Genomic DNA, 13,067 nt, shown 5'->3' on the forward strand with positions numbered 1-13,067 from the left:
GTCACCAGAAACAATGGCCACAAGCTGAGGGAGGATAGGTTTAGGTTAGATATTAGGAAGAACTACTTCACTGTAAGGGTGACCAGAGCCTGGAATAGGCTTCCCAGAGAGGTGGCGCTCTTGCCTTCCCTGGAAATCTTCAAGAGGAGACTGGATAGGCACCTGGCTGAGGTCTTATGACGGCTACCACCCCCAGTGCTCCTTCCTGCCCATGGCAGGGGGTCGGACTTGATGATCTGTCTAGGTCCCTTCCGACTCATTGATTCTATGATTCAAATCCTTCTTGATGGGTGCCTCTTCTAGAAGGCAAGATTTGCAGTTTACAGACTAATTAAATTAAAGATGCATGACTTTTAGTAAGCATCAGCTTACTTTCTCAGATGCTATGAAGGGATTGCAGGATATGTCTTCTGTCATAACTTCTGACATACCTATATCTTCTGTTCCATTAACAACTTCTCCCTTCCTCCCATCACCCCATGTTAGGGAAAAAGAAGCATGTACCATTGTTATACCATGAACACATTTACTGTAAAACAGAAATAGTACAACAAACCCACACTTTGTCACAAATATAAATGCCAGATAAAATAATAGTGCTTCTTTACCTCCATATGTAAAAAGAACAGATACTGAAGACAGTGGGGGAGGAGGCAAAGAGAAGTCATCAGATGTAGCTTCAAAGAAAGAGAAGCTTGGCTGAATAGATAACCAGCTAGGTAAAAAGAACAAGACCATTCAGAAGTGAAAGAGATCATTTTTACCTGTAGAGTACTTAGAAGAGACCAGCTAGATGATTATGGCCCCCTCTACATGTAACTTTATACAATGATTAACATGAAAAGAAGATTGTCTTTAAAATCTAGAAGAGAACTTATTTCTAACAAGCTGCTGCTCTAATTATATGGTCATATGGTTAGGGAAGTAGCATTAAATGAAACAAAAATGGCCAGACTAAGAGCTCCATGATCACTCCCGAAAGAATACAGGTTTCCCTTGCCAACCAGTTTTGAGTATCCATGCTTAATATTCTATATACCATTTTAGCTGCCACAGTATACAGTTTTGAGTAACCACGGTTTTCTGTGGCCATGCATCAGCTCACTGCCTGCCATTTTAAATCACTTGCACTCTTGCTAGCTACCAGTGGCATTCCCATCTCCTCACACACACTCAAGTCTTGAGTTGTGCTTCATGCTGTTAACATCCAGTCGCAGGTGCTCCACATTTCCCCCCCCCGATTTCTTTGTGATTTTTGCATTTTGCCCTTAATCATGGCCTCTAAGTAAGTGAGTACTGAAGGTGAGCAATTTGTGAAGAGGGCAAGGAAAGTGATGTCCTTGGAAACAAAATTGGAATTGTTGGATCGTCTAGCACATGAAGAGTATGTGGCGAATGTACGGAGGCATCTTGGTGTGAGCAAATTCACTATGAGCCATTAACAAAAAAGTGAGGCTACTATTAGGGCTAGTGTTGCAAGTGGTATACCAGGAAGTGCTAAAGTTTCTTTAAAAGACCCACTACTCAACAGTGAACCTTTTTTTTTTCCAACTTATTAAAGGTAAATAAAAATGATTTTTTATACACTGTAGGTTCCTTTATTATTCAAATTCAAGTCCCTAACCCCATTTTCCCCATAAGCCTTTTGTCTCACCAACCATAGTTTTGCCAACCACAGGAACGTTCAGGAACCTAACCCCCAATGGTTGGCAAGGGAAACCTGTACTAAATTTGTTCTAGACACTAGTTATAGGGGAAAAAGCCTTATCTGGCATGAGAATGGGTACATAGGAAGAATGTTGGTAAGGGTCATAGGCTCATTAGAAGGAAACTTCAAACTCTACCTTAGAAAGGACTTTGACAGAGTCCATATCACTAACTTAATCCGACACATTCAGATGTAAAAGTAACTCAAATCACAAGATGGCAAATTGCACTCTTTCAACTGGAATCGCTGCAGCATGGGGGGAAAAAACCCTTTCCCTCCATGCAAGATGCCTGAAATGACAAGGCAGTAAGCAGCTCAAACAGCATTTTTAGTTTATTAGTACCTCAATCAGTATCAATAATTTGAATAACTTCTGAGTGGTGACTAAAATGTATTAAAGCCCACAAGAACCATAAAAAGAAGAAAAGTTTACAAATGTTGACCTACCTGTAGGTGCAGGTAGGTCAACAGACTGGCTTTGATAAGCTCCAAAAGACATAAGAACATTGCACAATTTGGACCAATGTGAGATTATTAAGATAATTACATCTTTACTAGGACATTTGTTATAATAAATACTAATAGAAATATGTATATAAGCAGGTCTGCTGGGGATGGGGAAGGTACCTTTTGCAATCCTTTTTCTAGACTCTGAACAGAAGCTTTTAGTAACTTTTTATTCAGGGGAGTAATGAAACAACCCACTTCATATGTCCTCTACTGAGACATTTTGATGCAGAGACCACTTCGAGAATATACTACAGATTTATTCAGTTTCCAATTGTCATCTGTCTCCATGCTAATAAAATTCTACACCTGCAGGGTTACCCTGATTCTTGATGTAAGAAGGCATAGCCCGGTAGCCCATGTGAAACAGGGTCTTTCGTATATGCCATGTTATAAATATCAGCCCCTGGGGTGAAAAATTAAAGTGCAGTAGCATTTTTCCATGACACTGACATTCCCTAGCCATAAAGTGACAGAGTCCCTAGCACCTTCACTGAGATAAATAGGGCACACTTCTCATAGCTATTGTTTAAAGCTGTCTAGAGAATTAGGGAGGTATAAATGCATCTGTTTATATCACTTAACTTTTTAAACTTATCTCTACCATGATAAGAGCTAAAAACCATTTTACATAAAGTAAAAAGTTAAAGGAGGGGAAAAATGGAAAGTGGTTATGACAACCCAATAATTATTTGTGGTTGCACTAGAAGGCAGCCCTCGGTTTGAGAAAGTCTGAGTTACTTGATGATAGCAGTACAATAATTTACATATCTGTGAGTTATTCATCATCCAAAGAAACAGATTTCTAGGGACTGCAAAAATCTGACATAGCATTTATGCTGTATCTTGATTGGAAACAGAAGCAAGTTGTATTCAGGAATGGGGAGAGAAGTAAAAAATTCCAAAAGAACACAGGGTCATCACACAACTAATTTGCTGAAGTGTCTTCTGATATAGGATCTGGATGCAACAAGAACAGTAAAGAATTCTCCCAGTTCAGACTTTGTTACAAAACACTGAGATAATCTAGACTAAATATCATTAAAAGACTTACTTGCATCTTTACAGAACTATGGAGTTGGATCAGGATCCAACATATTAAGAACACTGTCTGAAAACTAAAATAAATGTTAAGAATTTTAGTAGTAGGTATCAGCTTTCATCATCCAGGATTCAAAGCTAAAACTTTTCTAAAATATCAATTCTACAGTCTGGAAAGTTAAGCAAATATAAGCAATTTGTTTCTTCTACCCTTCTCTCCCTTTATTTATACTGTCTTCTCAGTATAATCTAGAGGTGCACTGATATATCAATCTATCTGGTATCAGCACTGATAAAAGGAAAATTGACTCAAAAAGAATCAGCTTCTTTTGGCCAATATGGCTGATAATGTCACCAATAAATGCTGCATTCATGCGCACAGCCGCAGCATATGTGTGGCCAGGAAGACAGCCTGGCAGCTTGGAGATCAGCATCTGGCAAGTCTGTGGGAGGGGAAGGGGTGTGTGTGGTGGATAGAACGAGGCCTCCATGGTGAGGGAGGGAGCAGGGTTGAGGCAGCCCAGTCAGGGCAGAGTGGGACATAGGGCAGAGTGTTAGCCAGCTCATCCAGGGGGTGAGAAGAGGGGTGGCTCCCACCACTGCGCGTACCCCCGGGGAGCCATGGTGGGGCATGTACCCCCAGATTTGTGCATGGGTTGAGGGCAGGCTGCCCACTGCACACTTGGGGCCTGAGGCTGTGCTGGCTGCTTCCTGGCAAGGAGGCTCAGTCAGCGCTATGCTTGGGGCAGGTGGGCGGTGGCAGCAGCACTGGGATGGGGGGCTATGGGGTGGCTACAGTGAATTTTGGGGTGGCTGCGGCCCACCATGTAGCCCTCCTACTGGGAAGAGGCCGGTGCAGCCCTGGACCCTGAGCACTCAGCAGGCATTCTGCTCTAATCCCATGCCTTTTATATTTTATATTAGTATAGTGTTAACCCACACAAAATAAAAAAGTGTTAGCCAAGTTGTTTACAAATGGATTTGCTCAATTTCAAACAAATGTAAACCTAAGGTAACACAAGTGGGTAGATTTCCCTCTGGTCTGCACCTTAGCATTTTGGGATACAATCATTTACACTGCATTAGGCTTCTACAAGCTTCTTTTAGATGTTTATGAAAGAAAATAGCATTGGTCCAAACAAAATATGCAAAATAAGTGATCCTTTGTAATTACAGAGTTTATTTATATAGTCTTACTCTTACCTGTTTTGAGTTGGTTAAATAAAGTTTGGCTCCCACATTTAAAATTTGCAGCTTTACAAGATCATCTTCATTAGTGAAACTTTTAGCCATCTTTCTCAAAACATCAGGTGCAATTCTGGGGACTCGTTCACAATATTCTCCAATAAGCCAAAGAATGCTGGCTCTAGCCACAGGAACCTATTTGGGAGAAAAAGTTAAAACAGCATGTCACAAAATAGTGTACTTTAAACCTCTCATGTATATTTATAAACATGAACTTCCAGTAGCATATTAATTAAACAGTACTTACTTCTTGTATTTTATCATAACCTAGAGTCCAACAAAGATCAAAGTCCACTGGGCTAGACACATTGTGTGCATACTTCTTCATAAAGTCCTTGTACACTTTTAAACTTGAATGAGTTGGGTTGTGCACAAGAACTTTATGAAGACCCTGTATAATAATAGTCCCCACCTCAAAGAGCATTCAATCTAGAATATATAAAGGGCAGCACTGGAAACCGAGGTGAACTGACTTGCCTATATTCATTGTGAAAGTTAGTGGCACAAGTCTACTGAGATGCAATCCAGTGTATAACCACTGGTCTACACCAGTGATGCTCAATTTTTTGCTCCAGCAGGCTAAATGAGCAGTGCAGGGGTGGGTTCATGGGCTGCATCCTGGGGTCAACATCCAAACTGAGACCCATGTTGCCTCAGCCTGTCACACCCAATCTATCACATGGGTACATGCTATCCAACCCACAGGGCTCCCCCATGGGTCTGGAAATTTAGTAGCAGGGGAACAGTAATTAAGGCTGCCTGCTCCCCTGCTGCCAAATTATCAGACCCTTGGAGAACCCTGTGGGCTGGATCTGGCTGATGCGCCACAGATTGATCAGCCCAGCTATATCATGTCTTATTACAATATAATAGTGTGGCTTTGGGCATTATACCTCTCACTGCCTCTTTACAACCCATAAAGCAATGCTTTTCTGCAATACAGCTCTCTAACTACAGAGGGAAAACACAAGAATTTCCCTGGTTAAGATTGTGGCCAGCCTTCCATAATTTCATTACAACTGATGTTATAATACGGTACAATTTTTCAAGTCTGAAGCAAGGTAGACATGGAAGATGAAAGAAATCAGGACTGATATTATCTTTTGATCATTGATCTGTTGTTTTTTTGGTTGAATGATATAAAATGTTGGCAATTAAAAAGCAGTTCTAGCATGTGTTGTGGATCAGTGCTCACTTTAAAAACATGCCACTGCCACAGCAAGAGGATGCGACAGGCAAGGGACCTCAAGAAAGCAGTAGGGAATCAGAAACAGTCATACTGAATGGACTGCAATTAGAAGCAGTCACAAGTTCTATTGTAAACAGGCAGATAGACATCTCAGGAAGAGGGCTACCAGGTGATATTCTATGGGCAAATTCAAAACCCCTTCTATGGTATATGCCTCTCTTGAATTTCTCCCATGCTGTAGGATAAAAAGTGTTTAAATGTGCTTCCTGGAGTGAAAGAGTAAGGAAGCTATCTGGAGACAAGTATGTTATGAGTAAAAGCAAATACCATTGCTCTTGCTCAGCTTAGCAGTAGTCTCAACAGAGCTTCTACTACAAGTCCTTAGAAAGGGACTTATTAAAGTGTATATTCTGGCTGTTACTTCCTTCATAACTTTTGCACTTAAGAAATGTCCATATTCTTGCAAGGAATTTTCACTGGACTATTATGTAGATAGTTTAAACTGCAATTATTTAAACTGTGGAGTTTTTTGCCTTAAGAATATCCATTACATGGAAAAACTATATTTTCTCGCATGCAACACTCCCTGGAATAAAGTATACACCTAGTTTTTGAAAGACAAAATGAAGAAAAAAGATCTTTCCTTGTAACAAGTAAAGAGTAGCAGCAGGTGGGGAGCCCAGCATGTTCACTGTTCTGCTTCGTGCAAGTCCATGCAGATCTTTCTTACACTTTTACTCAGTAAGTGGAAGAAATTACTCTTACCATATTTCTTACATATAACGTGCTGTAATTTCCAGCAGCCAGTTTTTGGAAACAAAAGGGCATGTTGTATGCAAGCAAATATCATAAAACCAACCTGTGTTCACATTTTGTTTTTCGGCCTATACTACCCATGAAGCCCCAGCTTAAACATTCTTTAGACAAACCCACATTTAAATCAGAACTTTTGTGAGGACCACAGTACTGGGACCTAGCTTCGTAAACTCAAAGTTCTGCTTCTCAAGCAACCACCACCACCATGTTAAGCATGTGTTTTATTTTTCTTTCCAGTGATATGGTAATGATTTTGATATACTGCAAAAATATATGTGCATATATTCATATATATTATATATAAAAATAATTATTCTAAAGGTGCACCAATATATTAGTCCATATTGTATCAGCACCGATATAAGGAAAATTGACATCATCAGCAATCAGCTTTTTTTGGCTGATGTGGCCGATAATGTCACCGATAAATGTCCCATGCATGCATCCAGCTGCAGGATGCATAAGGCCAGGAATGCAGCTTGGCTGTTTGGAGAGCTGTGTCCAGCTGGTAAGTCTGTTGTGGGGAAGGGGCAGATCGAAGCCCCCGCAGTGAGGAAGGGAGGGAGTGGAGCTGGGGAAGGGGCAGGGTGTGGGACGGGGTTAGTGGCTCATTCAGGGGGTGCATGGGAGGGAAGGGGGGGGTGCTCCCACCACTGTCCACTGTGCATGCCACTCAGAGGATGCATGGGTGGCACATGCCCCCCCAAACTTTGCATGGGGCGAGGGCACGCTACTGCTGCACGCCGGAAGCCAGGGCCACTCTAGCCTCTTCATGGCAGCTGTGTTTGGGCCAGGTGAGGCAGCCCAGGGTGGGTGGCAGTGGCACTGGGAGGGGGGACTACGGGAGGGCTACAGTCACCCCAAAATTCACCGTAGCCCACCTCCCAGTGCTGCTCATCCTGCCCCACCCAGCCCAAGTACAGCCGCCAGGAACAGGCTGGACCAGTCCTGGTCCCAAGCACACAGGTGCAACCTGCCCTTGCCCCACGCACAGATCTGGGGGGGGGGCACATGCCACCCATGCTTCCTCCAGGGGTGTGTGCACTGGCGGGAGTTGCTCCCCGCTCCCTATCCCTGTCCAACACCCAGATGAGCCGCTAGCTCTGTCTTGTGCCCTGCCCCAGCTGAGCAGTCCCTGTCTCTGTCCCTGCCTTTGCCCCAACCCCACTCCTTCCCTCATTGTGGGGGCCTTGATCTTCCCCCCCCCACGTCCCTTCCCTTTTCCACACCTCTTCACCCCAACAGACTTACCAGACAGACACTGCTCACCAAGCTGCAAATCAGCAATCGGATCGATATTGGCTGAAATGGCTAGTCAATAATTGGCCATTGGTATCGACCCAAAAACTCTTTATCAGTGCACTCCTAAATTATTCATATATATATATATATATATATATACACACACACACACACACACACACACACACACACACACCCACACATGGAGTGACAGAATTGCAACAGGAATGCCAGCTCTGAATTTCTTATATTTTATGCATTTAAAATCCCAAGTACAGTATAGTATTAACTAATTCGTAACAGTGACCTCTTTCTTGCCACTTTAATTATATTATGTCAAAGACGGAAAATTTTAACAAAAAATGTATTTTCTGGTCGTATCACCATAATTAACTAATAAATTATTATATATTTAACTGAGAAGGGATACATATATAATTTAAAGATGTTTGACCTTAATGTTAAGGATGAGCAGGGTCAGGGAAGAAATTTAGCTCAGTACTCTGCTGAAAACAAGCAGAGAGGCAAAACAATAGGAGGAAGCTCCTTCATTCTGGAATACAGAATAAGTCTTGAGAAAGATTATTCAGAATAGCAAGTTTGAGTCTCAATGAGAGAAGAAATTCAATAGTGAGTTATTACAAGGTAATAAACAAAAGTAGACACTGATTTTTAATTATAAACATTCACAAAAAAAAGGTGAACACAAACAGATTCTTAGTTAGCTAGGGAACAGATGAAAAAAGTCTAAGATATTTTATGTTATACCTCATGTTGCTGCAAACAAACACCAACAAAAACAGAACCAAATGCATTAAAGGAAAACAAATGGATGGTGGCAGGACAGAGTACAAAATTCTACCAAAAAGCTCAGAGATAAATGCGAAGTCTAAGCACTGCAGTAGGGTTAATATAATTCCAAAACAACATCATAAGGAAGTCAAAGTCTTATGTCATAGCATATTTTCTGGTCACTGTGACAACATCATTTTTAAATTGTTTTGAACTCTACAGGATGATAGCAAGGAAAAAGATATTGAACAACTGCCAAATGAAAAAAGTTTTAAGTGCAACAAAAAAATGTATTTCTGCAATGTGGTAAGACTGATGTCATTACTGTACACTTATTTCACAAGCGAGAGAGGTTATTTTTGATGTTCCAAAGGTTACATCGCATTAAGACTTTACTCCCAATCTATTATTTTAAATTGGGCTAAAGAATAGTAATTGAGTGGTACATTAAATTTTCCAGTATGGGAGCAGTTCAAGTTGCCTGCTATACAGATAGATGTATCTAAATAAGAATATATAGGCAGCTTCAGATTTCAGTTATGCTAGATTTATTTTTCTTAAATATTTCATGACATGCTTGTTAAAAAATTAGAATTCTACAAGAGATCACCAACAAGCCCACTCCAGATAGTTGTCTACCAAAAACACGTTTTGCTTTATAAAAGAAACACAAAAGGAGAGACTCATGCAGGCAAAACATTTCAAGAATACTGTCATTAAACCAACAGAATTCAATTTAATGCCTTTCCTGGATTAAACATGCTTTTGAAAGTTGTAGCCATGGGAATGTATAAAAAATACTACTTTAATCTTCCCAATTTCTTCCTTCTGTTAAATTAAAACTCTTCATACAGTGTAACCCATAAGGCAAAAGATATGGCCACAATTTTTTTTTTAATTTAGACTATAAGCTAAACAAACAGGAACCTCCATCTGAACAACTGACAGCAACATCGACAGAAAAACAGCCTCATGAGTTTTTTCCCCCCTCTTTTAACTAAGGAGGCTAGCTTGCTATGCAAATACTGTCCATATTAAACACAGTTTTGTGCAATGAGGATCAATATCAATTAGATACTTTTTGAATCAACCCCTGAGTGGAAGCCATTTTAATGAAAAGTATATATGGAACTGATGACCCAGTGTTTCCGTGTCAGTGGATTCGGTTGGGGTCAGAATCACACAATATTTTCAGATTTCTTTTCCTTTGCTTAAGTCTTTCAGTCCTCATCCACCTAATAGCAAGCATATGATGCTGCAGACATTGTTTTTGAATGGTTCAGAATGCCCTGAAAACAGCAAACAAGAAATGAAGCCACTTCTAGTCCTTCATTGCCTTTTCCACTACAGCATAAATAGGGACCTTGAATTGACAAAAATGCAGGAAATAATACTTTCATTATGAAGCCCTACTTTGCATTATCCTCAAAGGCAAACGGGATTGTAAATTACTTTGCCTGATGTTTTATTCTATATGCCCTGAGCAAGTGGTTAAGTGCACTTTTCAAACCCTAGTACTAGAAGGCAGTTTCTACTGCCATTTTAACCCATTAACTTGTCTGCAAAAAACAAAACAAAACAAACCAAAAACGAAAAACAATAAGGCCTTGGCTGCTCACAGCAGTTAGAGAAAGGCATCTAAAAAGATTTTACAGATCATTCTGTAAGCAGCTCAATTTAAAAGCTATTGTGTTTCAACTTCTACCTTATTGTACAACATACTGTTTAAAGCAAATCCTGCAAATACCAATTTTATTTATTTAAATGTGTCAAGAAAGGAATCGGACAACAAAGAGCAAATTAGACCTAATGATCTGCATTCACATGCAGTATGTTATATAATGTCGTTGTGATTAGTGATGTGGAAGAATAGAGTGGTTATGGCGAAATATCCAACAGTCAGCTAGAGGAAGGGAAGCACACAAATGTAGTCTACTCCTATTCAAGTGCTAGGTTTGGTTTTCTAAGTGAATGTCTACACAGCCTCTGACAAGTCAGTAACCCACACAGAATCACATCCTGCTCACTGGTTACCCATCAATGTAAGCCAAACCCCATAAATTGGGCAGAGTAGCTGCTTAAGGATAGCTCAGAGGCATGCTCAGGGCAGCACAAACAAGCTACCTAAATTCTGGATTTTGGTATATACTAAGCAAGAACAAATAGGAATGTGTGCTTCTCCATGGTTCTCCAGGGCCTGCCACAGAGGTACTCCAGACATGCTCTAAATAAGTGGAAGCCAGCCCTTTTGGAAGATGTTCTGCAACAGGGGCGGGCAATTATTGTGGGCAGAGGGCTGCTTACTGATTTTTGGCAAGCCACTGAGGGCTTCATGACAGGCAGCCCAGGGCAGATTAATATTAATTTTTTAAATTTTTTAGGGGCCCCGCGGGCTGGACAGAATGGCCTGGCGGGCAGCATCTGGCCCCCAGGCCACATTTTGCCCACCCCTGTTCTACAAGGCAAGCTGCACACGTTCTCCTAGTGCCAATCTGATGCCCTTCCACTGTTGCTCAGCTTTCTGCTCCATGCCTAGTCTGTTGCTGCATTTCCTGATCCCTCCCTGATGGGTCATGTGCTACAGGTTGGCTATTGCCCTAAATGGTCTTTTGAAGACCATGAGGCATTTCAAGGACTTCTCTATTACATAAATCCCTGCAACAGCAAATTCTTTAAAAGATGATACTGTCCCCTCTTACCTTTCTTTCTAGTCTAATACCTTTTTAAATTTAAGTTTCCAGCTCAAGAATGTTTCAAGTCTGGTATTTACCATGATACAGTATCCCAAAAGCAAGTCACATTGAAAAGTCACTAAAACCACTGAATTGAAAAGAGATCCATTGTATATGGAGAGTTTTAAATTAAGAGCAAGATGCATTAAGTCACAATTTATCTAGAGGTTTACAAACAAATTAATAAAATTTATTCTAAGGCAGGACAAACTGTTTTCGCTAGAATATGAAACAGTCTGAATGAACTATAAAGTCCACCCAAGAATTGAGAGAAAGGAGATATTAAACATGAGCAACCAGCCAGGATAAACCCTGCACTCTAGGAGCCCATACCTGAAATGCAGCAATAAGAGATAATCGGGAGAAAATAGTGTAGCGTACCATTTTTGGGGAGGATGGGCAAGGAAGGGGGATTGATGATGGATATCAAAACCTCCCTTAATACCTATTCTATGACAAGAATCACATTTGCTAGTTGCCACATGGGTCCCTCCTGATGCTACACGTCAGGGTGTTTTTTAGCCTTCCTCAGAAGCATTATGTATTGGCTGCAACCAAGGCAAGGGATTTGGACTGAGGCATGCCAATGCTCTTGTTGGGACTAAACCTGGAAGTTCCTGGCTAGAGGGTCTTGCCCCTCTGCTCAGTCAGTCTGATTGCCATGTTTGGGTCCAGAAGGACTTTTACCCCATGGTCAGATTGGTACAGGCCATGGGAACTCTCTAGCATATTATAACAACCATGGTCAGAGCAAGAGGTGATATCTTGTGGTTGTGTCAGGGTTGACAGTGTAGTTTTGCTAATAGGTTAGACAATGGATTTGTGTAAGATGGTTTGGGTAGGTATGATTTTGCCTCAGGCAGGATTACATAACCTGAGGGCTAAGCACAGACAGTCAGAAAGCCCAAGGCTGAATTGATTCAATCTTAATAGGTTAGCGTAAGCTGCCTAGACTGAACCGATAGGCAAGTGAGCAGGCATTCACTTTTGATTCTGGAAATGCAGCCACATGCCTGCAGAGGCCCAGGCCAAAATCTGGTGGGGGAGGTGGGCAGGGGGAAGGCACTAGAGCATACCTCCCTGCTCTGCTAGAACAGACAGGTTGGGCCAAGGCTAGTCTGCCCACCTTGTAGGGGGGCAGGAGAGGGAGGGCTTGCAGGGGAGATGCAGAGCATCCTGGGGGACTGTGAGTTAACTTGAATCTGGAGGGGATCTGGGCCAGAAGTTCAATAAACTGATTTAACCTAAATCAGTTAAATCTGATAGTACATCCATCCAGTTTTATCTTAAACTAGTTTCAACCATTTGGAAAGCAGGTTTATGTGCATTGAACTTCTATTGTGTTACAGATTTGAATTGGTTTCCAATCACTGATTTATGCAGAATTTCTGTTCCTAGGAGGTCCCTTCCAGCCCTACTTCTCTGTGGTCCTATGGCATTCAACCTTCTCCCCCACCCCACAGTTATTAAAGTTTCCTAATCTCTCCTATAAGTGATTTACAGTACAATCCTTTTCCAAGTTTTAAACTCTTCAGTGCTAAGTACATACACCCTACTCTCTACCTACGCTGCTAATTCCTTATACTGTCTTCACCCCACAGACAAATGTTCCCTCCTGTCTTCCCTCCAGAATGAAAACCAGCTAGGAGATCCATCTCACATGCAAGTGGTACACTTTAAAAGATTTGGTAAAAGTCCTTGAAGGATGATAGGAGCAAAGTGCCTCCCATATGTAGAAGAACTGTCTTATTGATGCTACAGGAAGCAAAATAATGGAAAAGTATGGAGTTTCCAA

At 41.2% G+C, this 13,067-nt stretch overlaps 1 protein-coding gene across 1 annotated transcript in view; it reads right to left on the minus strand.

The window, feature by feature from the left end:
* Window positions 1-13,067, minus strand: part of AP3B1 (adaptor related protein complex 3 beta 1 subunit) — a 344,453-nt gene that overhangs the window by 135,591 nt on the left and 195,795 nt on the right. Inside the window, exon 14 of the mRNA XM_019518249.1 lies at window positions 4,460-4,636. Coding sequence (XP_019373794.1) covers window positions 4,460-4,636 — 177 coding nt within the window. The remainder of the gene's footprint in view (window positions 1-4,459; window positions 4,637-13,067) is intronic.

Source organism: Gavialis gangeticus, unplaced genomic scaffold (assembly GCF_001723915.1).
Source record: "Gavialis gangeticus isolate Ggan-Ray unplaced genomic scaffold, GavGan_comp1, whole genome shotgun sequence".
In the NCBI taxonomy this organism is placed as follows: Eukaryota; Metazoa; Chordata; order Crocodylia; family Gavialidae; genus Gavialis; species Gavialis gangeticus.